Source organism: Budorcas taxicolor, chromosome 18 (genome assembly GCF_023091745.1).
Source record: "Budorcas taxicolor isolate Tak-1 chromosome 18, Takin1.1, whole genome shotgun sequence".
NCBI lineage: Eukaryota > Metazoa > Chordata > Mammalia > Artiodactyla > Bovidae > Budorcas > Budorcas taxicolor.
The window spans coordinates 46,681,763-46,707,503 of NC_068927.1; the positions used below are offsets into that span (position 1 = coordinate 46,681,763).

At 46.9% G+C, this 25,741-nt stretch overlaps 2 protein-coding genes across 2 annotated transcripts; one reads left to right on the forward strand and one right to left on the reverse strand.

Moving 5' to 3' along the window:
* Positions 1-4,784: 4,784 nt before the first annotated feature.
* Positions 4,785-6,199, reverse strand: LOC128063799 (major allergen I polypeptide chain 1-like). The gene is given in 4 exon segments (XM_052656615.1): positions 4,785-4,814; positions 5,814-5,954; positions 5,956-6,002; positions 6,139-6,199. Coding segments are annotated over 4 exon segments (279 nt in total).
* A 7,579-nt stretch (positions 6,200-13,778) lies between these two features.
* Positions 13,779-16,286, forward strand: LOC128063879 (major allergen I polypeptide chain 2-like). Its single transcript, XM_052656706.1, has 3 exons — positions 13,779-13,848; positions 14,363-14,547; positions 16,185-16,286. Exons 1-3 carry the CDS (start codon positions 13,779-13,781, stop codon positions 16,284-16,286), a joined length of 357 nt encoding a protein of 118 aa, XP_052512666.1.
* The last annotated feature ends 9,455 nt before the right edge of the window (positions 16,287-25,741 follow it).

The following is a 25,741-nucleotide window of genomic DNA, read 5'->3' on the forward strand; positions in this document are numbered from 1 at the left end:
CACACTGGTCATAGCAAACACCCTCTTCCAACAGCACAACTAATGACTCTATACATGGACATCACCAGATGGTCAATACTGAAATCAGATTGATTATATTATCTTCAGCTGAAGATGGAGAAAGCTGATACAGTGAGTAAAAATAAGATCTATAGCTGACCGTGGCTCAGATCATGAGCTCTTTATTGGATAATTCAGACTTAAATTGAAGAAAATAGGGAAAACCACTAGGGAATTCAGTTCAGTTCAGTTGCTCAGACGTGTCCGACTCTTTGCAACCCCATGAATCACAGCAGGCCAGGCCTCCCTGACGTGAACTCCCAACACCAACTCCTGGAGTTCACTCAGACTCACGTCCATCGAGTCAGTGATGCCATCCAGCCATCTCATCCTCTGTCGTCCCCTTCTCCTCCTGCCCCCAATCCCTCTCAGCATCAGAGTCTTTGACAATGAGTCAACTGTTCACATGAGATGGCCAAAGTACTGGAGTTTCAGCTTTAGCATCATTCCTTCCAAGGAAATCCCAGGGCTGATCTCCTTTATAACGGACTGGTTGGATCTCCTTGCAGTCCAAGGGACTCTCAAGTCTTCTCCAACACCACAGTTTAAAAGCATCAATTCTTTGGCGCTCAGCTTTCTTCACAGTCCAACTCTCACATCCATACATAACCACTGAAAAAACCATAGCCTTGACTAGACAGACCTTTGTTGGCAAAGTAATGTCTCTGCTTTTCAATATGCTATCTAGGTTGGTCATAACTTTTCTTCCAAGGAGTAAGTGTCTTTTAATTTCATGGCTGCAGTCACCATCTGCAGTGATTTTGGAGCCCAAAAAATTAAGTCTGACACTGTTTCCACTGTTTCCCTACCTATTTCCCATGAAGTGATGGGACCAGATGCTATGATCTTCGTTTTCTGAATGTTGAGCTTTAAGCCAACTTTTTCACTCTCCACTTTCACTTTCATCAAGAGGCTTTTTAGTTACTCTTCACTTTCTGCCATAAGGGTGGTGTCATCTGCATATCTGAGGTTATTGATATTTCTCCCAGCAATCTTGATTCCAGCTTGTGCTTCTTCCAGCCCAGAGTTTCTCATGATGTACTCAATGTTGCAAACCTCCATCCATACTTCTTCAGGCATTCTGTCTACCAGATCTAATCCCTTGAATCCCTCCACTGTTTAACGAATCATTAGGGATTGGATTTAGGTCATATCTGAAAGGTCTATGGGTTTTCCCTACTTTCTTCAGTTTAAGCCTGAATCTTGCAATTATGAATGTTTTAATATTTAAAATTTTTATTTACTTTTAATTCTAGCATAATAGCTTTACAATATTTGTTGGTTTCTGCCATACGTCTACATGAATCAACCATAAGTGTACACATGTCCCCCTCCCTCTGGAACCTCCTTCCCACCTCCCACTCCATCCCACACCTCTAGGTGAATGTTTCCACTTTTAAAATATATTTTCTGCATATGTTGAGATGATCGTATGAGTTTTCTCCAGTATTCTGTTAATATGGGGACTTGATTGACTTTGAATTGTAAGCCAAACATGCATTCCCAAGAGAAACATCACTTTATGTGCCAATTCTTTTAGGTGCTCCTGGATTTATCTGAAGGTTGTGTTAACTTTTTATGTATATTTGTTTATGAATGGTATCAATCCATAGTTTTCCAGTATAATATTTTTCCTGAGATTATATGAACTGAGGGATGATTCACACAGCTGCTGGTGAATTCAGGGTGGCCTAGGTGGAAATGAGTGGAGTTTCTATGATCTCAGATGGAAATTCATGTGAGAATCAGGGAACAAAAGCCACAGGGTTTTTTGTTTTTGTTTTTAAGCCACAGGTTTTTGACAGTAACCTTCCCACCCATCTGAGGTTTGGATGTCAGACAGAGAAGGATTTGGGTGAAATCAGATGCTCCCTTTTCTGCTAACTTCAGATTAGATAAGGGTCCTGTAGATTGGAGGAAGGCAGGGAGAGGGGAGGGGACAAGTGGGCAATACACAGGTGCCTCCCCAGTAGCCCCAGGGAGCTCTGTGCAGCTGAGCAAGAGCCAGAAGGACCTATCTGTCTGTCTGTCCCAGGAGGACCGTCTACCCCTCACTCGTCTTCGCCACGTCCTTGGATAGATCCCCATAACACCTGTACACTCACTGCAGAGCAGGGTGAGTCTATATTCAAGACATTATAAGAATCACCTAACTTATCAGGGTGGCAACTGTCCTCTCAGGAGCTCTGGAGCTTTTACATCAGTTTGCTGGGGGTGGGGTGGAATATACATCCTGGGTCAGATAATGAGAAGGGTCCCTGCCCCAGGACCTGCTCACACCAGCTCAACTCACCTTAGCTCCCACAGATGCAGGTCTCCATCTTAGAAGAGCACCCAGACAGAGCCTGGTGGGGGTGGAGTGATGGGCAGAGACAGGGGCCTGGTGTCGCTTTGGGCAAGGAGGCCTCCCCTGCGTCCCCTCCACAGGGAGAAGAAGCAGCTCTGGATCACCTTGGGGACCTGTCCTAAGCCTCCTAACTATGAGAACCTTAAAGACTCCCCATCCTAGACCCAGCCCTGTTGGGTAAGCCCAGCAGACTCTTTTCTGGAGGGGGCTGTTGGGTGGGAAGAAGCTCTTAGAGAGCAGGTGGGATCAGGTGAAGAAGAATCAGACAGTGTGAGCATGGGGCCAAGCTCATGGGCAGGCAGCAGAGGCACAGAATAAGCAAGAAGCCCCAGACCCCTGGACGTCCACTCTGAGTGTGAGACCCAACTCAGTGTGTGTTTATGTGGAAGCAGCTGAGTCCACAACTGGGGTTTTGGATTTAGGATCAAGACTGCCAGGAGAAATATCAATAACCTCAGCTATGCAGATGACACCACCCTTATGGAAGAAAGTGAAGAGGAACTAAAAACTTGAAACAAGAAAGAGGAACTTTCTTGATGAAAGTGAAAGTGGAGAGTGAAAAATTTGGCTTAAAGCTCAACATTCAGAAAATGAAGATCATAGCATCTGGTCCCATCACTTCATGGGAAATAGATGGGGAAACAGTGGAAACAATGTCAGACTTTATTTTGGGGGGCTCCAAAATCACTGCAGATGGTGATTGCAGCCATGGAATTAAAAGATGCTTACTCCTTGGAAGAAAAGTTATGACCAACCTAGATAGCATATTCAAAAGCAGAGACATTGAAGTGAAGTGAATTGAAGTGAAGTGGCTCAGTCGTGTCCAACTCTTTGCAACTCCATGGACTATAGCTTACCAGGGTCCTCCATCCATGGGATTTTCCAGGCAAGAGTACTGGAGTAGGTTGCCATTTCCTTCTCCAGGGGATCTTCGCTACCCAGGGATCGAACCCAGGTCTCCCGCATTGTAGGCAGACGCTTTATCCTCTAAGCCACCAGGGAAGCAGAGACATTACTTTGTCAACAAAGGTCCATCTAGTCAAGGCTATGGTTTTTCCAATGGTCATGTATGGATGTGAGAGTTGGACTGTGAAGAAAGCTGAGGGCCGAAGAACTGATGCTTTTGAACTGTGGTGTTGGAGAAGACTCTTGAGAGTCCCTTGGACTGCAAGGAGATTTAACCAGTCCATTCTGAAGATCAGCCCTGGGATTTCTTTGGAAGGAATGATGCTAAAGCTGAAACTCCAGTACTTTGGCCACCTCATGCAAAGAGTTGACTCATTGGAAAAGACTCTGATGCTGGGAGGGATTGGGGGCAGGAGGAGAAGGGGATGACAGAGGATGAGATGGCTGGATGCCATCACTGGCTTGATAGACATGAGTCTGAGTGAACTCCAGGAGTTGGTGATGGACAGGGAGGCCTGGCATGCTGCGATTCATGGGGTTGCAAAGAGTCGGACACGACTGAGCAACTGAACTGAACTGAACTGAGGCCCAAGGAGTGACGGAGTTAGGCAAATGAACCTTAACCCTTTGTTCTTCCTCTCCTGTCAGGAGCTTAGGAGAGGGGTCCCTTATCACCCATTATTTTACTTTGGTTGTAGTTCAATTTTGTTAATGGAAACTAGAGGCCCAAAGAAGGACTATAATATGTGCACAGTCACAGGGTGAGTTAGCCGAGGTCATCTCCCCAACATGGATGGGTGAGGGAAGCTATGTCTCTTCAGCAGATGTTTTACCTCCTCTGAGCCTCAGATTCTCCCTTGTAAGATGAGGATGATTACTCCTACCCCTCAAGACTGCTGGGAAGAAGAAATCTGGTGGACGATGCTCATGACCTGTGGGTCCTGTTGACAGAAGTGATCAGACACTCTGACTGGTTTAATGATCATTAACCCTCCCACACCTATTGAATTTGTGGGGATCAACATTTGGTTGCTCAGACAGTAAAGAATCTGCCTGCAAAGCAAGATCCATGAGTCCAGAAGATCTCCAGGAGAATGGAATGGCTACCCATTTCAGTATTCTTTCCTACCTGGATAATTCCATTGACAGGGAAGCCTGTTGGGCTACAATCCATGGCGGTCACAAAGAACTGGACATGAATAAGCGACTAAGACTTTCACTATCTTTCAGCATCTCACATCATTGAAATCCAGCTGCAGATGGAAGGCACACTGGTGGTCTCCACTGTGGCCATGTCCTCCCTCTCCCCAACCCCCAAAGCCCAATGTCCAGTGAGTAAGCACTCTGTTGTGAATTGGAAAGCCTTTTATTTCTGGTATTACCTACTCAGACACTTGGGCATGGTGGGTTGCTGACACTACTTAGTGATCAGCCAAGTGACTTCCTTGGGTTCCTGGCAGGGACAGTTCCATCAGCAGAGAGAACTTGAGTATATTTTATTCTGTAAGAGAAGGTGCAGAAATCTCGTGAGGCCTCAGAGGTGGAGGAGATGTGAAGCTGCACTGAACACAGGGGAGGGACCGGTAGGCTTGTGAGGCTTGGGAGGCTTTGGAGGGAGGCCTCTGGATGTGAGCAGGTAAAGGTGGATATGTCCCAGGGAATTTTCCTACAATGGAACAGAGATTGTGGGGTCTCCCTGCAGGGCTGAGGGCAGTCTTCTGGGATAGAATGGAGGACACTGTTGAAGACCACCTGGCAGAGCTTTGGAGTGACACCTGGGAGTCTTCAGGGATGAGCTGACCCCTGTCTGCTTCCTCCCTCTGGCCCTTGTACACTTAAGAGCTGAAACAGCTGCTTGTCCCACCACCTCTAGGGCAGCAGAGAGAGGATTCACCCTTATCCTCGATTCTGGGCATCCCAGGCATGGGGAAGGCAGGAGGACAGCTTTTGGAAGCAGCCTCCTCTTAGGGCATGTGAGGCATAAATATCCCTTTGGGGTCTAGGCAACAAGGAGAAATGTAGGGTTTAGGTGAGATGGAGTAGGAACTTAAAAGCAAAAAGGAAAGAATTGATGTTTGGAGAAAAGAAGGACTTAATGTGAATGGATTACAGAAGATTCAGGTTCCTCTGCTGGAGAGGCTGGAGTCAAGGAGGCCAGTGCTGAGGGCCTAACTCCAAAGGCAGGTGGCATCTCAGAGCCAGGAGGGCCTGGAGGGTCCCAGGCCTGTGACCAGGCAGAGCTGAGCACTCAGGGCCAGCTCAGGAGCTCCAGGGCTAGACTGAGTCTTCCTGCAGGATCCTTGCCCACCCTGTGGGTGTCGGCCACATCCTCTCTACCTCCTCATTCATGAGGTTCTTACTGCTCTCAGGTTCTCAGGGAAGAGCCAGGGTGGAGAGGAAATGATTCCCCACCCCCACACCCCGCCACCTCCCAGTGCCCTGAGAAGACCCTTGACACCCCTGCCCACACACAGGCACATCCACACACAGCCTGACCCACCAGGATGCTGAGAGCATTCTGCTTATCCTCTTCTGTCAACTTCTCATCGACTCTGTCTTTCAGCCTCCTGGTGTTGGCCACTATCGCACTGTTTGTGTTGTATTCTTTTACTTTAGCAATGTATTCTTCAGGGGTCCCCCCTCACAAACAGGTAAACATCCTCTCTCACTGCCGGACAGTTGTCACAGTCTTAAACAGAAAGATAAGGGGTCACGCCCTGAAAGGCATTTATCAGAACAAACTCTTCCCTTCCCCTCCGGACATGCTCAGTGCTGCCCTGGGAAGGTGTCGGAACCCTTGGGCAGCCCAGGTCCCAGCCACTCACTTCCGCCCGTGATGAGGAGCAAGGCAGCGCAGAGCAGCAGGAGAGCTCCAGCCCGCGTCATGGTGCTGGGGGTAGGTGCTCCCTACACACCTGGAGCCCTTTTATACCTGTGCTTGTCTTCACCCTGAAGGACCTTGTGTCGGATGCTTCCTTTTCCCGAAGATTCTGCCAGGCCATAGCCTGATGTTTCCCAAGGCTGCACAGGAGGAGCTGTGTGTTGGCAAGATGTTAGTCCTTGAGTCCACAGAGGGCACTGGCTCAGCCTCCTCCCCCCTGGAGGGCTCCGTGGGAGGGACAGCTGACACAGGAAGCTTACCAACTGAAAATCCCCAGGTTGACTAAATAGGGCAAAAATGCTCAAAAATCAGGCCTCCTGAATGCTGGCCTGTGACAGCCCATCAGAATGACGCATGATCTTGAAGACAGGCTGGAGTGGACTCTGAGCTTAGGAATGGTCTCACAGGGAGTAAGTGCCAGGCAAGCCAGAGCGCAAGGGGTCAGGCTCTCTGGTGGCTTCTGCCCTGCCCTGCTGTTATCACTGTGTCCTTGACCTTGTCAGTGGCCTCTGCTGGGCCACTTCCCCTGAATCAGTTTCTGGAGGCTGGAAACCTCTTCTATGTGCTGGCCAAGAAATTTCTAGTTTTCTCTTGACCAAGTCGTTCCACCTGGCAACTTTGATAGTATCTCATTCTACACAGAAATATTTTCTGCAACTTCTTTCTTCTTTTCTTTTGAGATTTTTTTTTTTTTTGTACTGGATTATAGACGATTAAGGAGGTTATGATCAGAGAAGGCAATGGCACCCCACTCCAGTACTCTTGCCTGGAAAATCCCATGGACGGAGGAGCCTGGTAGGCTACAGTCCATGGGGTCACTGAGGGTTGGACACGACTGAGCAACTTCACTTTCACTTTTCACTTTCATGCATTGGAGAAGGAAATGGCAACCCACTCCAGTGTTCTTGCCTGGAGAATCCCAGGGACGGGGGAGCTTGGTGGGCTGCCGTCTATGGGGTCACACAGAGTCGGACACGACTGAAGTGACTTAGCAGCAGCAGCAGCAGCAAGAAGGTTATGATAGTTTCAGGAGGACAACAAAGGTACTGAGCCATATATATGCACATGTATCCATTCTTTCACAAACTCCCCTCCCATCCATGCTGCCTCATAACACTGAGCAGAGTTCCCTGTGCAATAGTAGGTCCTTGTTGGCCATCCATTTTAAACACAGCATCGTCCATCCCAAACTTCCTCACTCTCTCTCACCTTTCTCCTGGCAACCATAATGTTCGTTTTCTAAGTCTGTGAGTCTGGTTTTGTTTTATAAATAACTTCATTTATATTCTGTATTTTTACATGCCACATATAAAAGTTGTCATAAGATGTTTCTACTTCCCTGACTTTCTTCACTCAGTATGACAGTCTCTAGGTACAACCATTTTCGGCAACTTCTTTCTACTCTTGAGTGTCTCTGTACTGTTCCCCCCATCTCCTCTCCAGAGCTACCACTTGAGGAAAAGCCAGGCCCACTCTAGGCCACAATCTCTGGGCCAGTTGCACAACCAGCCCTGCACTGCTGCTGCCTCTGTGAACTTGTCCCTGCCTTTCTCTCCTCCCTCAGTGCCTCCTGTCTGCTCCTTGACCTGACCAAGTGTGCTCCTGCAGCAGGGACTCTGCACGGGGAGCCCTCCCGGCCTGGAAGGCTCTTCCTTCAGTGGCTGCATGATTCATTCCCTCGTCCTCAGGTGTCTTCAAGTATCACAGGGCGCAGATTTCCCCAGACTACTGAGGCCTCATATCAAAGCGTGCTGCCCTCTGCTCATCCCCCACACAGCCCTCTGTCTTCTCCCCCTGCTTCATCTTTGCCCAGAGCGCTTCTTCCTTTGTGGTCACTGTCTTTCACTCCCTCTTAGGTGATGAGGGGCTGCAGGAGAGCGAGAGCTGTGCTGTGTGCTGCTGCATCCCAGGACTAGGAGAGGGCCCGCATTCGGTAGATGTTGCACAGTGTTTGTTAGAATAATGGCAGGAATATTCCATTTCTCTGGAGTCAATAAATGAGAATATTTTTTAGTTTTATTTACTATAGGATGTGCTTATGAATATTTCCTGGGAGAAAATAAATAAGATAAAGATTTCAAATATTTCATAAGTCAGAATCAAATAGCTTTTGGCTGGAGGCACCTGGCTGTTATTTCTGAGTCACCTGTAGTGGATTAAAGTTTACTGAAGACATGATCTGAAATTGGGACACAATGTATGACCACAGTCAGAACCCTATGCCAAATAGGATTCACATCCGGTAACTGCTCTTGGCAAAGAGTCACCAAGTACTGAGCTGCAGTGTCAGCTGATTTCTGTGGAGCCCATTCTCACCATGACTCCTGCTGCCTAGGGGCCACTGCTCTGAAGGTCACCCCATGAGGGGCTCAGGTGGCTGCAGATGTGTCTCAGAGGTTCCTGGGCAGGAGGGTGAACACCCTATGGCCCAGGCTGCACATGCTGGCTCTTTGTCTGTGGGGGCAGGATTTCTATGTGGTGGGACCCCTGCCCATGGATCCCATGCCTCCTGTCCTTCAGAAGACACTGCCCCCAATGCCCTCTGCAACTCTGTGAGGAGAGGAGCCAGGGCTTAGAATGCTGAATAACACAGGTGGCTGCTATAAATCCAGCCAAGTGCCCTTCTGAAGGTTCTACAGGATCCTCTGAGACGTTCCCGAATCGTGGGGACATTTGGTGACATCAGGGTGAAGAGCTGGTCAGGGTCAATGGAGGAATGCCACTGATGTGGCCATTTCCCAATGCAGATTGTTTTTTTTTGTTAATGTGTTTTTATTTGGAGGATAATTACTTTACGATATTGTGTGGGCTTCTGCCATAAAACATGACTCAGCTGTAAGCATAGGTATGTCTCCTGCCTCTTTAACCTACCCCACCTCCCATCCCACACCATCCTTTTAGCTTGTCACACAGTACCACATTGAGCTTCTTGTGTCAAGTTGTTATTAATAACATTACATTTGAAATAATTTCTGATGTATAGAGTAGTCGCAAATATTTGTCAAACCTGAGAAACAACACTGGAACGTTACTACTAACTGAACCTCATACTTCATTTGGATTTCACTGGATTGTCCATTAATGTCGCTTTGGGTTCCAGGATCCAACCTGCAACTACACACACTGCATTCATTGTCATGTGTCCCCAGTATCCTCTCCTCTGTGGATTACTCATTATCCCCTACTCTGTTATGGCCTTGATAGTCTTGAGCAGAACTGGCCAAGGATGTTCGAGGGGCCCGCAAGCTGAGTTTCTGTACTGTTGTTCTCATAATGTACAGTGGGTTCAGACTTTGGGTTTTGAAGAAGACACTGCACAGGAGAAGTGCCCTTTCGTCCCCTTTCATCAGGGTACACGTGACAGCAGTGCGTCTTACCACTGGAAATGTCAGCCTTGATTAGTTGATTACAAGTTCGTCAAGTTTCTGCACTACTTTCCCCTTCCACTCCTCACCTCTTTGGAAGGTGAAGTCGCTCAATCGTGTCCAACTCTGTGACTCCATGGACAGTAGCCCACCAGGCTCTGCCATCCATGGGGTTTTCCAGGCAAGAACACTGGAGTGGGTTGCCATTTCCTTCTCCATCTCTTTGGAAATGAGTTCCTAAGTCTAGCCTATGCTTAGAGAGGGCAGGGCAGTAATTTCTCCCTCCTGGATGGGATAATCAATGACTCTTATTCAGGATGTTTTTGTAAGAATTGGTGGTCTCCTCTCCCACATTTATGTAATCATATAGTCATGTAATCATTCAACAGATCTTTGAAGGAGGCCACCATTATCTTCATTGCTGCTGCTGCTGCTAAGTCACTTCAGTTGTGTCCAACTCTGTGCGACCCCAGAGACGGCAGTCCACCAGGCTCCCCCGTCCCTGGGATTCTCCAGACAAGAACACTGGAGTGGGTTGCCATTTCCTTCTCCAAGGCATGAAAGTGAAAAGTGAAAGTGAATTTGCTCAGTCGTATCCGACTCAGCGACCCCATGGACTGCAGTCTACCAGGCTCCTCCGTCCATGGGATTTTCCAGGCAAGAGTACTGGAGTGGGGTGCCATTGCCTTCTCCGATTATCTTCATTACCTCCACCATCGTTTGGCTCCAGGTAAACAGAAGGGTCCATACCATTTCTGTCCTTTATTGAGCCCATCTTTGCATGAAATGTTCCCTTGGTATCTCTAATTTCCTTGAAGAGATCTCTAGTCTTTCCAATTCTGTTTTTTCCCTCTATTTCTTTGCATTGATTGCTGAGGAAGGCTTTCTTATCTCTCCTTGCTATTCTTTGGATCTCTGAATTCAGATGCTTATATCTTTCCTTATCTCCTTTGCTTTTCACCTCTCTTCTTTTCACAGCTATTTTTAAGGCCTTCCCAGACAGCCATTTTGCTTTTTTGCATTTCTTTTCCATGGGGATGGTCTTCATACCTGTCTCCTGTACAATGTCACCAACCTCCATCCACAGTTCATCACGCACTCTATCTATCAGATCTAGTCCCTGAAATCTATTTCTCACTTCCACTGTATAATCACAAGGGATTTGATTTAGGTCATACCTGAATGGTATAGTGGTTTTCCCTACTTTCTTCAATTTAAGCCTGAATTTGGCAATAAGGAGTTCATGATCGGAGCCACAGTCAGCTCCTGGTCTTGTTTTTGCTGACTGTATAGAGCTTCTTCATCTATGGTTGCAAAGAATATAATCAGTCTGATTTTGGTGTTGACCATCTGGTGATGTCCATGTGTAGAGTCTTCTCTTGTGTTGTTGGAAGAGGGTGTTTGCTATCACCAGTGCGTTCTCTTGGAAAAACTATTAGTCTTTGCCCTGCTTCATTCCATACTCCAAGGCCAAATTTGCCTAACAGAAGCAGAAGATATTAAGAAGAGGTGGCAAGAATACACAGAAAAACTGTACAAAAAAGATCTTCACAACCCAGATAATCACGATGGTGTGATCACTCACCTAGAGCCACACATCCTGGAATGTGAAGTCAAGTGGGCCTTAGAAAGCATCACTACCAATAAAGCTAGTAGAGATGATGGAATTCCAGTTGAGCTATTTCAAATCCTGAAAGATGATGCTGTTCAAGTGCTGCACTCAATATGCCAGCAAATTTGGAAAACTCAGCAGTGGCCACGGGACTGGAAAAGGTCAGTTTTCATTCCAGTCCCAAAGAAAGGAAATGCCAAAGAATGCTCAAACTACCGCACAATTGCACTCATCTCACATGCTAGTAAAGTACTGCTCCAAATTCTCCAAGCCAGCCTTCAGCAATACGTGAACCGTGAACTTCCAGATGTTCAAGTTGGCTTTAGAAAAGGCAGAGGAACCAGAGATCAAATTGCCAACATCCACTGGATCATCGAAAAATCAAAAGAGTTCCAGAAAAAAACATCTATTTCTGCTTTATTGACTATTCCAAAGCCTTTGACTGTGTGGATCACAATAAACTGTGGAAAATTCTGAGAGAGATGGGAATACCAGACCACCTGACCTGCCTCTTGAGAAATCTGTATGCAGCTCAGGAAGCAACAGTTAGAATTGGACATGGAACAACACACTGGTTCCAAATAGGAAAAGGAGTCTGTATATTATCACCCTGCTTATTTAACTTCTATGCAGAGTACATCATGAGAAACGCTGGACTAGAAGAAGCATAAGCTGGAATCAAGATTGCCAGGAGAAATATCAATGACCTCAGATATGCAGATGACACCACCCTTATGGCTAAAAAGCCTCTTGATAAAAGTGAAAGAGGAGAGCGAAAAAGTTGGCCTAAAGCTCAACATTCAGAAAACTAAGGTCATGGCATCTGGTCCCATCACTTCATGGGAAATAGATGGGGAAACAGTGGCAACAGTGTCAGACTTTATTTTTGGGGGCTCCAAAATCACTGCAGATGGTGATTGCAGCCATGAAATTAAAAGACACTTACTCCTTGGAAGAGAAGTTATGACCAACCTAGATAGCATATTCAAAAGCAGGACATTACTTTCCCAACAAAGGTTCGTCTAGTCAAGGCTATGGTTTTTTCAGTGGTTACGTATGGATGTGAGAGTTGGACTGTGAAGAAAGCTGAGCGCCGAAGAATTGATGCTTTTGAACTGTGGTGTTGGAGAAGACTCTTGAGAGTCCCTTGGACAGCAAGGAGATCCAACCAGTTCATCCTAAAGGAAATCAGTCCTGGGTGTTCATTGGAAGGACTGATGCTAAAGCTGAAACTCCAATATTTTGGCCACCTGATGTGAAGAACTGACTCATCGGAAAAGACCCTCATGCTGGGAAAGACTGAAGGCAGGAGAAGGGGAGAACAGAGGATGAGATGGTTGAATGGCATCACTTACTCAATGGACATGAGTTTGGGTAAACTCCAGGAGTTGGCAATGGACAGAGAGGCCTGGCGTACTGCAGTCCATGGGGTCACAAAGAGTCAGACACAACTGAGTGACTGAAATGAACTGATATGTATATCAGTATGGACTGATACATATTACTTTATACTTTGGGTTATCATCTATTTCTCTTTTATTTATTTTGTCTTCAAACTGTTTCCAGTTTGGCCATTGGGAGCTTCTTAGACTTTGCTTCTAGATTTTTTAAGGACTGTCTCAAATTGTTTGTCCCAACAAACTACTTTGGTAGCGTGGAAGGTTGAGTTTGTCTCTTGAGAGAGTTTGCACATGTGCACTGGCCCCTGTGGCCGACCCAGCCCTCTGGGTGGACCTCAGGGCCTCCGCCACAGGAGATAAACTCTACAACCCCACAGCTACTCCCTGACGCCTCTGGATAGACTGCAGTCCAAACATCTCTTGAGACCAGGTTCACAGATGGAGGAGGGTGGGACAACCAGGAGAACGGGAAAGACTGGAGCCACTAGGGGTCTAGAACATTGGAACTTTCTCTCTTGAATATTTGAGAAAAGCTGGTGGCATGACTCAAAATTACAGAATTACCAGCCCCTGAAAAAACCCACATGAACTTAAGTCCTGAGAGTTCCCAGATCGGAATGATTCAGAGTCCAAGGCTACTGTCCACCAGTCATCAGGGCCCTGTCTAGAGACATTCGGGGGCTTCAGTAAGATGTTAAGATATTTGGGGGCTTCAATAAGGCCCAGTATGGCATTTTTATCTCCAGGACTTAAATTTGGGAAAAAAGGGAAGGATTCTGGATGAACTTTTTTCTACCGGACAGTGGTGTAGAGCTGTCCTTGGCCCTTCTGTAATTCCATCTGCTCAGTTTGAGAGAGTGCTGCCCTTGGAACCAGGATGGGCTGGCGGATGGATGTTCAGAAAAACAGATGATGGTTGGGCTGGGGCAACAAAGCACTTGGCTCCAAATGGAGTCAGAAATGTCAGCTCCACTTGGTCTTTGGCAAAGATATCCCCACATATTCTCCAGGAGCTCTGCTCTCAGAGTAGGAAAGGCTTCCCACAGTAAACACGCCAAGGACCTAGGGAGTGTGCCTAGGACCTGTGCCCAGCTGGATGACCACAGGCCTTTGGTCCTCCTGGGAGGGGCATGGGCTGGGCTCAGGAAGCTTGTGGTTTATAAAGCAACAGAAACCCTGCCCTGAGCAGAACACTCCAGCTGCCGCCATGATGAAGGGAGTACTGCTTGTGCTGGCCTTGCTGGTGACCAGAGAGCTGACCTTTGAGACTCGTGAGGGTAGGAAGGAGGCTCTGGATGACCCTCCTGATCCTTGTCCAGTGCTGTCTCACTGCATCCTTCCCAGTCCTGTCCAAGCCACTGCAAGGGGCAGATTCTGAGGGCAGCTGGCAGATCAGTGCCCAGGAGTCTGGCACAAACTCCCTGAGGCTTTCAGTCTTTGAATGGAGGGGGTGGTGTGGAGCTAGACGGGTCATTATCTGCAAACACCCTGGGGGATAGTTTGTTTAGGGTAATGGTGCTCTTTGGAAGGGAGGAAGTAGGGTGGTATACCTGCAGGCGGTGGTCAAGGGAGGAGGGATTTCCAGGCCTAGCTCCTCTTGCTGCTCCCTCTGCTGGGAGTGCCTCATAGGGAAGGTTTTCTGTCTGGGATGTAAGCAGTCCTGGGAGAGGGGGGTCCCTGTGGGAGGTGAGTCTGAAGCTTTGGATGAGTGAGTTCCTATCAGACGGTGGGAAACAGGAACCTTCTACCTTGGTTATTTTTGTGACAAGGTGTTTTCTGTTGTGCTTTCAGCCGAAGCCTGCCCTATTTTTTATGGAGTCCTTACCACTGTATCCCTTGCATTACCAACACTATTTTTGAATGAAACCCTCGATTTGGTTGAAGCTACTGATGCAGAAAAAGTAGCACTAGAAAAAACCAAGGATTGCTTCACTGAGAACGGACCTGTGAACAGGTTGAATCATCTGAGAATCACGGTAATCTACTGTCCCCTAACCCTCACTCTGAGAACTCATATGCATAGTGCAGTATGCCACATGGTAAGAGATTATGCAGTCTTGGGATGTGTGACAGACAAGAGCTATTAACAGAGAACTACATAAGCCTCTGGTCCACCCTACAGCACCTGTAATGGGCCTTCCCAGTGGCTCAGTGTTGAAGAATCCACATGCAATGCAGGAGACATGGGTTCCATCTCTGGGTCATTTAGATGCCCTGGAGTAGGGAATGGCAACCCATTCCAGTATTCTTGCCCAGAAAATCCCATGGACAGAGGAGCCTGGCAGATTGCAAAGAGTCAGACTGAAACGACTGAGCTCTTGCGCCCCCACAGCACCTATAATATGCAAGCGCCGTCTGCCTGCACATCCAGCCTCTTGTTACTGAATATGTCTGTATCATGCCAATAGGGTCACAGAGACAGGACTAATATCAGTGCAATGGGCCAAGTGTGTTGATTCATGTGTGTGTGTGTGTGTTTCCTTCGGTTTGGGAGCCAGCATTGGAGGAGTAGAATTTTAATCTTTGGCAGGAAAGGAAGCATTCAGCTCACACACGTGTCGTTTTGTCAGCTCTATTTTGGTGTAGGTAATTTACTCCCTAAGTCATGCCCAACTCTTTGCAATCCCATGGACTCTCGCCTCCCAGGTTCCTGTGTCTATGGGATTCTCCAGGCAAGAATCCTGAAATGGGTTGCTATTTCTTTTTCCAGCAGATCTTCCCAACCCAGGGATCAAACCCATGTCTCCTGCTTGGCAGGCAGATTCTTTACCACTGAGCCATCTAGGAAGCCCCAGCTCTATTTTAGGAATATTGAAAAGGAGCCCCTGCCTTTAGAGTCTCTTTTCAGCATGGGACTCCCTGGCTTTGTGAAGTTTCTGGCCTGTGATCCTATCACCTCTTTTTATTCCCACTCTGTTGGCCATTGCTTGGGCTGAGAGCCCCATTTCCACTGACATAGGCTCCGTGTCTACAAGCCTGATTTTCCACTGTGGTGTTTCAGTGCCTGGCTCCTGAGGAGGCTTCTAGGTACCTGTGACTGCTCGCTTGAGCTAGCAATGTATCTACTGATGGCCAATCTTTTCTTTCTTGTTCTTGTCAGACAGTACTGGAGACTGTGAATAGTCTGTCTCTGCATATTTTTCTGTAATGAAGTGTTTAAAATGAGAAGGTTGCCCTGAGCAGAGTTTCAATCATTAATAGAAGCTCACAGGATACACGGTGGTGTTTATGACACCTGCATGCACGTTCTGTCCACGCAGCACTCCTGACAGAAGAGGCTCAAGGTGCAGGAGATGTAGCCCAAACCCAGACTCCAGCACCTTGCTCCTCCCTCAGGACCAGTCCCAGCTGTGCCCTGCTGACCCTTATCATCTCCTCTCCTTCCTGACATGGCTGGTGGCTCTGTCTCCCTCCTGATGCCTGTGTCTCGGCTGTCAGGGAGCCATCCTCCCTCTGGTGCCTGCTGGCAGCCTCTTCTCCAGTGGTGGGTCTGTGGGCGGAGGTTCTTGCTGGGGATGGGGCTGAATCCCTGAGGGTGAGGCGTGAGGTGATCCTGGGGAGATAGGATAGCCCGGGTATGGGCTCATATCCTGTCCCTACTCCTCCCTTCCAGCTTTCCGTCATCTTCAGTAAAGATTGCACTGGCTATAAGTTGTCCTCGGTGGTGAACACTGGTTTAGGATTAGGTCTCAGTCTGACGTCTTTGCTGAGATAATCTTTGCCAGAGATGCCAGCCTGCACTCGTGCTTCCTACACTGTTTTCCTTCTCATCTGAAGCTGGAATCCAGACACCTGGCCCACCTGATGTGGTCTGTATCAGTCTGACTCTAATAAAATAACTGCAGCATTGCTCAGTGTGCCCAGTGTGTGTGTTTGTGCTGTGGGGAGGATGTGAGCCAGGAGGTCTTGGGAGATGGTGAGAAGTGACACATGTGATCATTGAGAGCATGGGGACCAGAGTCAGACAGAACAAAGTAAACCCAGGCCCTGTTGCTGACAAGCTGTGGGACCATAGGCAACTTTGCTGCAACTTTATCAAGTCATTCTGTCATCTGTTGAATGGGGATTGTGCATCAACATTAAGCAAAATAACACGTACACAACCCCCCTGCTTCGGCAGCCTGGAAGAATTCAAGTGTTGTCCATGGCCACAGATAGCATGTCTCCCACTCTGACCTTTAGCACAGTGGCAGAGCCTCTAATCCTTTAACTGTCCCTCTGGTTATTGACAGGTGTCTCAGGCAAAGACTGAGCAGCTTCATTACAGGTCCCTTCTCCCTCCCAGTGGAATTTGCTATTTTCTACATCTTAGGCGGGTGACTTCTGAGGAGCCAGCATTTCTTCAGGAACACTTAGTACCACTGGTGTTTTTGGTCCTGCCATGGGGATCAGGACCCCCTTGAAGTGTTGAACCAGGAAGAAGGGAGTAGATGGAAGAAGCTACCCCAGTGGGAATGTTGTTACCGTGGAAACATCTCATGCTGTAAGTGTGAACTGCAGAATGTGCCACATAGGATCACTTCCTGAACCCTCCAGGCTACTTCTAAGAGCATGAATGGGTAGTTGCATTACCATAGGAAATTTGTTAGGCTCCAAGAAAGGGCCTAGGTTTTGTCTGTTTCCTAGGGTCTAGTGCAATGTCAGGCTACAGTCAGCATGCCCCACATAAAGAGTGGCATAACTGGTAAAATCTCTCTACCTTCTGGCCAGGTAGGCATAATAAAATCACATACTGAGAGCTGAACTTGGTACTTGGGGCTAATTGGCCAGGACCTTGAGTCCTGGCTCTTCTTTGACATGCTGGCTGGACTTAGGTATTTAAATTCACCCATTCACTCTTTCTACACCTTGGCTTTACATCTATCAAGTGCTGGATGCCCTGCTAGACCTTGTATTAACGTGTTCAAATCATACTAAAAAGGTCTAAACTTTTTTGAAAAGTACAAAATAAAATTTTAATAGATAAAGAGCTAAATCATATCCCTGTATGAGATGAATTGACATTGTAGAAATGTCAACTATTCCGAAATTCATCTACATTTATCTTTGTTTACTCCCCCAAACTAAATTGTTGACATCAACCAAAAGTGCAGCTGTTAGTTGCTCACTCATGTCCATATCCTGCCAGGCTCCTGTGTCCATGGAATTTGCCAAGCAAGAATGCTGGAGTGGGTAGTGATTCTCTTCTCCAGAGGATGTTCCTGACCCAGGGATTGAACCTGGATATCTTGCATTGCAGGCAGATTCTTTACTGAAGCCCCCAGGGTAGCCTCCAAGAAAATTTCAAGAAACAGGAAGTAAAAATAGGCTTGTTCTCACCAGTTATTTCAACAAAATTATAAGTCTTGTTTTTGTGACAGAAAACATACGGACAGAGTCAAAGCTAATTTAAGATATAACGACAGCTTTTTGAATCAGGCCAAGAATCTTCGTGTCTTTCACAGCTCAGCAACAACCTTTCATCTTGGCTTGTCTGGGATTCTTCATGGGAAGGTAAGGATGCTTGGAGATCTATTTCTTTGTTCTCTTATCAAACACATTTTCTATTGTACTTTACTAACTCTACGGTGTGCTTGTGTGTATGACTTATTGAAAGAGACACACATGTGTGAACCAAGAGCTGGGTCCTAATCTGCGATTCCATGGTGACCTCATACGGCTTATGGCAGAAACCCTGTCGGGGGATTATACCAACCTAATATCAAGAGGCACCTAATGTCTCCTTTGTGAAACGGCCAGAGATGGATGAAGAATGTGGACTGAACTCTCCTTTTGTGGTCTCTTTGACAATTTCATAACTTCCTCGGAATTAGAACTAGTAACCTAATCTGTCAGATCATAAACTTTCAAGGGACTTGTGATCTATGCTGTTACTGTGTATTGTTACTTAGTTCTCAGACTTGAAATAGTAGTCAGAAAGTGCCTAGCCTCACTAGGAGCCATAAGCTAGATGAAATTCATAAGTTAGCTGGAGCTCTAGCTCCAAGAGCATCCCTTAGGTTAAAGGTTATTCAGACAAGAAGTACAGTGGCCTTCTTCCTTTGGTAACACTAGTTCTTGGTGGACGAGGGAAGGCTCTGCAGTGGCTTTTGTCCCAAATCCTTAGATATTCTTTCTGTGGAATCTGTGGGAATGAACTGGAAGGACAGACCCTAATAACTCAAGGACAAAATCACTTTTTCCTCACTGGCCAGCCCTTCACCATCTCTTTTGCTATCGCTTATACTGATATGGTGGTACTTGGAAGGAACATCTTGGTTTTATGTTCATACTGGTCTTATTGTGGTTAGGGATATACTCAGGATTGTGCATAGGCACTCAGGAGAATAATGTTTCCCCCAGTGGTCTTAGCTTGGGAGGCATTCTGGAAGGTTACTCTGATTGCACCCCAACTGGCATCAGAGGCAAGCAATGTTTTAATGGTGAAGAATTGGACATTAATTAGTCTGGGATGCCATCAGGTCTACCCCTGGAGAATCTCCACCCGCCTCGGTGGTAGAACCAGGAGAGACAAGTAGAGTGCCTGCATTGGTAAGGGACAGACTAAGTCTGACCAGGGAAAGAAAGCTTCAGTGGAGAGTCTGTCCTCACCCCCATCTAGGGAGGGGTGCCTCCAGTAGAAAGATGGCGCTGGTCACTTTTTTTCTCTTACACATGGGAGCTAACAATTCCAGCCTCACCCCTTTGAACTGTATCCTGAAAAATTCGAGTAGATCTGATCCCCAGAGCTTAAAGAAGACACACCTGATCTTCCTATGTGATATTGCATGGCCACGATATCTATTGGAGAATGGCGAACGGTGGCCGGTTGGAGGGTCTCTTCATTATAGTACTCTTTTACAATTAGACTGGTTCTGTAGAAAACAAGGGAAATGGGTAGAAGTAGAATATGTGTTGCCCTTCTCTCTGCGAGACATGCCAGACTTATGTTCTAAGGGTGTAGATTTGGGTATTAAACCTTCAGCTCCCTCCTGTCCTCCTACTTTGCCCCTGTACCCGGGGCTCCAAACTGAGCAAACTGAAAGTCAGGGAACCCACCCCCTCCCGCCCCATCCCACCCAGAAGGGCTGCCTTTGTCTCAGTAAAAACTCAAACTACGATTCAAACTGCCCAAGTAGAGGTCCAAACAATACATCTCAGTACGACCTCAAACTACTTTAGTTTCAGTAGAAACTCAGACAATCGAAGTAAGAGAAGCTCAGACAGAAAAAACTAAGCAAAAACTAAGGGTGAAATACAGGATGAGATGGAGGACAGGAAACAAAGAGATAAAGAAAAGCAGAGTTCTCCAATCTATCCTTGGGATATATATTTCCTTGGGATCACATGCACAGAGCAGCCAGAGAGGCTGAGGAACAGCCACACAAGCTGTTGCCTCTTCGCTGGGGGAAATAATCAGTCTAAGAGAGTTAATAAGCCCATTTCTTATCAAGAAATACACAGAATCAAGGAGGATCTGGGAGACTATTTAGAGGACCCAGAAAAATATATTAGAACTTTTAAGGTGTTACTCTGTTTTATGACCTTACTTGGAAGGATGTGATGTATATCCTGGGACAAACAGTAACTCCTGACTCAAAAGCTCGTGTTTTGGGGAAAGCCATTGCCTATGGAGATGAATGGCTTGGTAATGAATTAGTAGGGAAGAGGGAGGATGAGACAGCTGCCCTCCCTACTGGGAATCAGTCAGTCCCAACTATAGAACCAGATTGGGGATAATAAAGGAAGATGGGATCAGAGTCATTTTGTCAGATGGATCCTTGAGGACTCAGGCAAGTGCATGCTAAGACTTTATGCCAAATTGGCAAACATAGAACAGGAGGAGAAGGAAGCTCCTGGTAAATTCCTAGATAGGCTGAGGGAAGCTGTTTGCAGATTCACTGAGATTGATCCTGAAAGTGAAGAGGCAGGAGTTATCTTAAAAGATAGATTTCTCAGTCAGTTGGCTCCAGATATCTACCATAAGTTTTAATAAAAACAGGCATATGGACCAAATCAGTCTAGATAATCTGGTGCAACTGGCTCAAACTGTCTATTAAGGAAAGGAATGTGAAGAAAAGAAAGGCAGAGAAAGACAAAGGAACTGGTGGAAGCCTTTGTAATGGCTGTCAGAACTGTTCTTAAACAGTCTGAGAAGAATTCCTGGAGGGATCCAGGTGAAAAAAGATGGACTTGCTATTACTATGGAAAGAAGGGACACCTCAAGCGGGATTGCCCTCAGGCATCCAAAGCCACCCCCCACTCCATGTCTGGTCTGCAAGGGACCACACTGGAGGAGAGTCTGCACCCAGAGGCATAGGACCCAGGGGTTGGACTCTCAAGACCATCAGGACTGAAGTTGCCTGGGTGTCCCCATACAAACTCCCACTGTAATTACACCCGGGGAACCCCAGGTATTAATAACTGTTGGGGACCACTCCATTGATTTCCTTTTGGAACTGGGGAAACGTACTCTGTGCTTACTGAAGCCCCTGTCCCACTTTCTCCCCCATCTGCTTCCATAATAGGACTGTCTGGATGAGCCAAATATTTCAGTCATCCTCGAAGCAGCAACTGGGACCCTGTGCTATTTTCAAATGCGTTTCTAATCATGCCAGAGTCTCCCTCGCCCCTTTTGGGGAAGGGTATACTGAGCAAGGTCCATGCCTCTGTTTTCATGAATATGGAGCCTTCCCTTTCTCTCCGTTTAATTGAACAAAATGTAAATCCGAGAGTGTGGGTTGAAGGAAAATCTGTGGGTTGAGCACAAAATACTATTCCTGTAGTTGTCAAGCTCAAAGACCCACACTTATTTCCACATAAGAAGCAGTATCTACTGAAACCTGAGGTTAAGGAACGGCTAAAACCTATCACTGAGAATTTAAAGGGGCAGGGGCTATTAATTCCCTGTAACAGTCCATTCTACATTCCTATTTTGGGTATAAAGATGTCAAATGATAAATGGAGATTAGTTCAAGACTGACAAATAATTAATGAGGCTGTAGTTCCTTTATACCCTGTGGTGGCTAATCCTTATACTCTATTGTCTTCAGTGAAAGGTTGTTGAACTGCGAAAGACGCCAGGATTCTTGGCCTCTGGAGGAGAGGAATTCAATCCGGGGCCAGTGACAAGGCATGATCATTGAGAGCTTTTGTGTAATAAAGTTTTATTAAAGTATGAAAGAGATAGAGAAAGCTTCTGACATAGACATCAGAAGGGAACAGAAAGAGTGCCCCCCTGCTAGTCTTTAGCTGGATGTTATAGCTACTAGCAGGCTGCTAATTAGAGAAAGAAAATGTCTCAGAACTCAGAGACTGTCACCAGGCCCCTCACTCACAACATGCATTTTGGGATAATATTGGCACAAGGTGAGTTGTCCTGGGCCAGAAAGTGATTGACATGAATCTTGAAGAAAGGCAGCTTTCCAAGCAAAAAGGTACTCTTATTAACATAGCTAAAGAGAACATTTGCATAAGTAAAACATACTGATTTGTCAAGTTAGTTCTAAGTCTTAGGCAGAACCGACTTGAAGACAGAGTCTAGGGTAAATACATAGTTTATCAACATAACTTAAGACAAACATTTCCATAAGAAAAATACATTGGTTAGCTCAAGGTTTGAGAAAAGTTAAGTTCAGGTGGAACCAGGTATCATTATAACAACACAGAATTTTAAAATAAACCTCTTTTTAAATTTGTATAGAGAAGGGGAAAAAAAAGTCCAACACTTGTAGTTTGTTTCCTCCTGCTGCTTAAGAGAGAGAAAGAATGTTTGACACTGCAGTCTATTTTCTCCATTTGCAGACTCCTGGCCTTCCTACCTGTTACTCTCTCATTGGCACCAGTGGCCTCTGGGCCTGGTAATATCCTAAGTGCTGGAGCTGTAGAGGAGGATGGGCAGGGAGTGGATGTTTGTGGGACTAACTGTTCTGGTGAGAGAGGCTGCTCAGGGACACTGCACACCCCATCACGGTAGGGCAGTGTAACCTTTGAGGATGTGGCTGTGGACTTGTCTCAGGAGGAGCGGGAGCTTCCTGATGTGCCTCAGAGACTCCTGTACTGTGATGTGATGTTGGAGAGTTTTGCACTTGGGGCCTCAACTCAGCATCGTTGACTAAGTTCTTTCCTTCCTTGTGTCTCCATGGACCCCTCTTTTCTTCTAACAGCCAGACTGTGGAGATTGCTCCCTTCCAAGTTTTTCTTACTTAGGTGCTGTGGGTACCGTACCAGACCACAGTGTCGAGTGTATATTCTGATCCTCTCCCGTGCAACCCTTCAGCATCCCTGAAGCCTTGCAGGGAAGAATATGGGAGTAGGAAGTCTGCAGTGAAACCAATGGATCCTGAAGATTTGGTCACCCTGGCAGAGTGACTGTTCAAATTCACTGTACCTCTCTGCCTCAGATTCTGCCCCCTTTCCTCCAGCTGGCATTTCCTCATGCCAGACTGTTCCAGGAATGGGAGGCACCAGTACAGTCACTACCTGGAGGGACCACTGGGCTATTCCTGTAAGACACTCCTCCAAGGTTCCTTTTGTAGCATTGGGTTTGTTTTCTTTGTTTGTTTGGGTCTGTTGCTGTTTCGTTTTGCCTTATGGTCATGGAGTGTGTTGCTCTGCACCAGTGCTGTCTGCTCACCCACCTTGTCTTTCCCTTAAGATCTGCATCTTCCAGGTTTTATGTAGTTACCCAGCTGGAGTTGCATGGAGAGATGCGGGTGCCTGACAGGGCAGGTATGACTCCAGTCATGGCAAGAGGGCCCTAGAGGGGAACTGGCCTTGCGAAGTGGGATAGCTCCATGCCAGGGCTGTCTTCAGATCATACCAAGAACCTCTCCAGCACCTATTGTTTTCATACCAATGTCAGGGACCATAGCTTCACTTCTACCTGTAATCTGTTTTTGACATTTTGCCTGTTTATCATTTCTAGTCTGATTTCTGGCCAAGGCTACTTCACACCTGTCTGACTTTCATGTCTGCCCTGTTCCTCTTCACTGTTCCCTTTGAAGTGCTCTTCAACACTGAGCTACACATAATGTGAGTTATAGACATAGTCTAAGCAGTCCATGAACACCAGCTGCTTGCTTGCTGTCAATTTCCTCTGTTCTTCAGTGCTCTTGTCACCAGGAGACAAGCCCCTGCTAAAAGCCATTCACAGAAAAGTGATTTGGAGACCCTGCCTTTCCTTCCTGTACTGTATCCCACCTCTGTGCCCTTTCTCACAGTAGACCTCCCCATTTTATGATCTTACCAGGCTCAGAACGGCACAGCAGACCCTTTCTCATCCTCACTTCAGCCCTCTGTCCTCCTTACAGTCCTATGTGCTCATTTCTGGGTTTGTAAGGTGTTGGAGAAGACTCTTGAGAGTCCTTGGACTGCAAGGAGATCCAACCAGTCCATTCTGAAGGAGATCAGCCCTGGGATTTCTTTGGAAGGAATGATGCTAAAGCTGAAACTCAAGTACTTTGGCCACCTCATGCAAAGAGTTGACTCATTGGAAAAGACTCTGATGCTGAGAGGGATTGGGGGCAGGAGGAGAATGGGACGACAGAGGATGAGATGGCTGGATGGCATCACTGACTTGATGGACATGAGTCTGAGTGAACTCCGGGAGTTGGTGATGGACAGGGAGGGCCTGGTGTGCTGCAATTCATGGGGTCGCAAAGAGTCAGACATGACTGAGCAACTGAACTGAACTGAACTGAACTGAAGAAATACATTTGTGATAGGACTGCCCCCTCCCACAGAGTCTATGTGTGCTTCCCCAACATATCTGTGCTTTCAGGTTGGTGGTTTTGAAAGAGAGATAAGAAGGCACATTCTCAAGGCATGTCCTAACTCAGGGTTCCCAAGGCTGGTCCAACCTTGTGGGATGTGTTGCTCAGTCTTGAGACATTTTGTACCTGACTGAGCACCAAGGAATATACGCTACAAATAAACTGCATATGTGTGAAGCATGTGGGAAACAATTCGGGTTCAGTGTAAGCATTCACCAGCACAGTGAAGAGAAATACCTCAGAAGGATTGAGGTCTGGCTTTTGTTGCTAAGAACTGCAGAGTCCAGATGTCAGAGAATCCCTTTATGTGTGGGGGTGGTAGGAAGGGCCTTCTCTCCAGCTTAGGCCTTCTCCAGCACCTTCTCAAGCAAACTTTGTGTGCACCAGGACCCAAAGACCCCACAGAGATGGAAACAGAATAGTGTTTGAGTGTCTCCTGTGCAGATACAGGTCAGCAGCAGACTACTGCAGAGGCAGGGGCTCTGGGTGCAGCAGACTTGGGTATGGCACAAGCCCTCTTGGAGGAGGTCGCCACTAACCCCACCATAACTTACACAGAACTGGGGAAATAGACTCTTGGAGGGCACAAACAGAACTTTGTGTGCACCAGGACCCAGGAGAAAAGAGCAGTGACCCCACAAAAGACTGACCAGACTTGCCCATGAGTGTCCAGGAGTCTCCAGAGGAGGCATGGGTCAGTGCTGGCCTGAGGCAGGGTTGGGGGCATTAAGCATAGCAGTGCGTCCATGGGCCCTTTTGAATGAGGTCACCATTATCTTCATTACCTCCACCATAGTTTCAGTTCAGTTCAGTTCAGTCGCACAGTCGTGTCCAATTCTTTGTGACCCCATGAATTGCAGCATGCCAGGCCTCCCTGTCCATCACCATCTCCCGGAGTTCACTCAGACTCACGTCCATCGAGTCCATGATGCCATCCAGCCATCTCATCCTCTGTCGTCCCCTTCTCCTCCTGCCCCCAATCCCTCCCAGCATCAAAGTCTTTTCAAATGAGTCAACTCTTTGCATGAGGTGGCCAAAGTACTTGAGTTTCAGCTTTAGCATCATTCCTTCCAAAGAAATCCCAGGGTTGATCTCCTTCAGAATGGACTGGTTGGATCTCCTTGCAGTCCATGGGACTCTCAAGAGTCTTCTCCAACACCACAGTTCAAAAGCATCAATTCTTCGGCACTCAGCCTTCTTCACAGTCCAACTCTCACATCCATACATGACCACAGGAAAAACCATAGCCTTGACTAGATGGATATTAGTCAGCAAAGTAATGTCTCTGCTTTTGAATATGCTATCTAGGTTGATCATAACTTTTCTTCCAAGGAGTAAGCGTCTTTTAATTTCATGGCTGCAGTCACCATCTGCAGTGATTCTGGAGCCCAAAAAAATAAAGTCTGACATTGTTTCC

Bases quoted from the DNA above. Each gene is read 5' to 3' on its own strand.
- LOC128063879 (XM_052656706.1), top strand. From the start codon at position 13,779: ATGATGAAGGGAGTACTGCTTGTGCTGGCCTTGCTGGTGACCAGAGAG. The intron at 13,849-14,362 runs GTAGGAAGGAGG...TTGTGCTTTCAG, and splicing joins GACCTTTGAGACTCGTGAGG to CCGAAGCCTGCCCTATTTTT. The intron at 14,548-16,184 runs GTAATCTACTGT...CCTCCCTTCCAG, and splicing joins TGAATCATCTGAGAATCACG to CTTTCCGTCATCTTCAGTAA.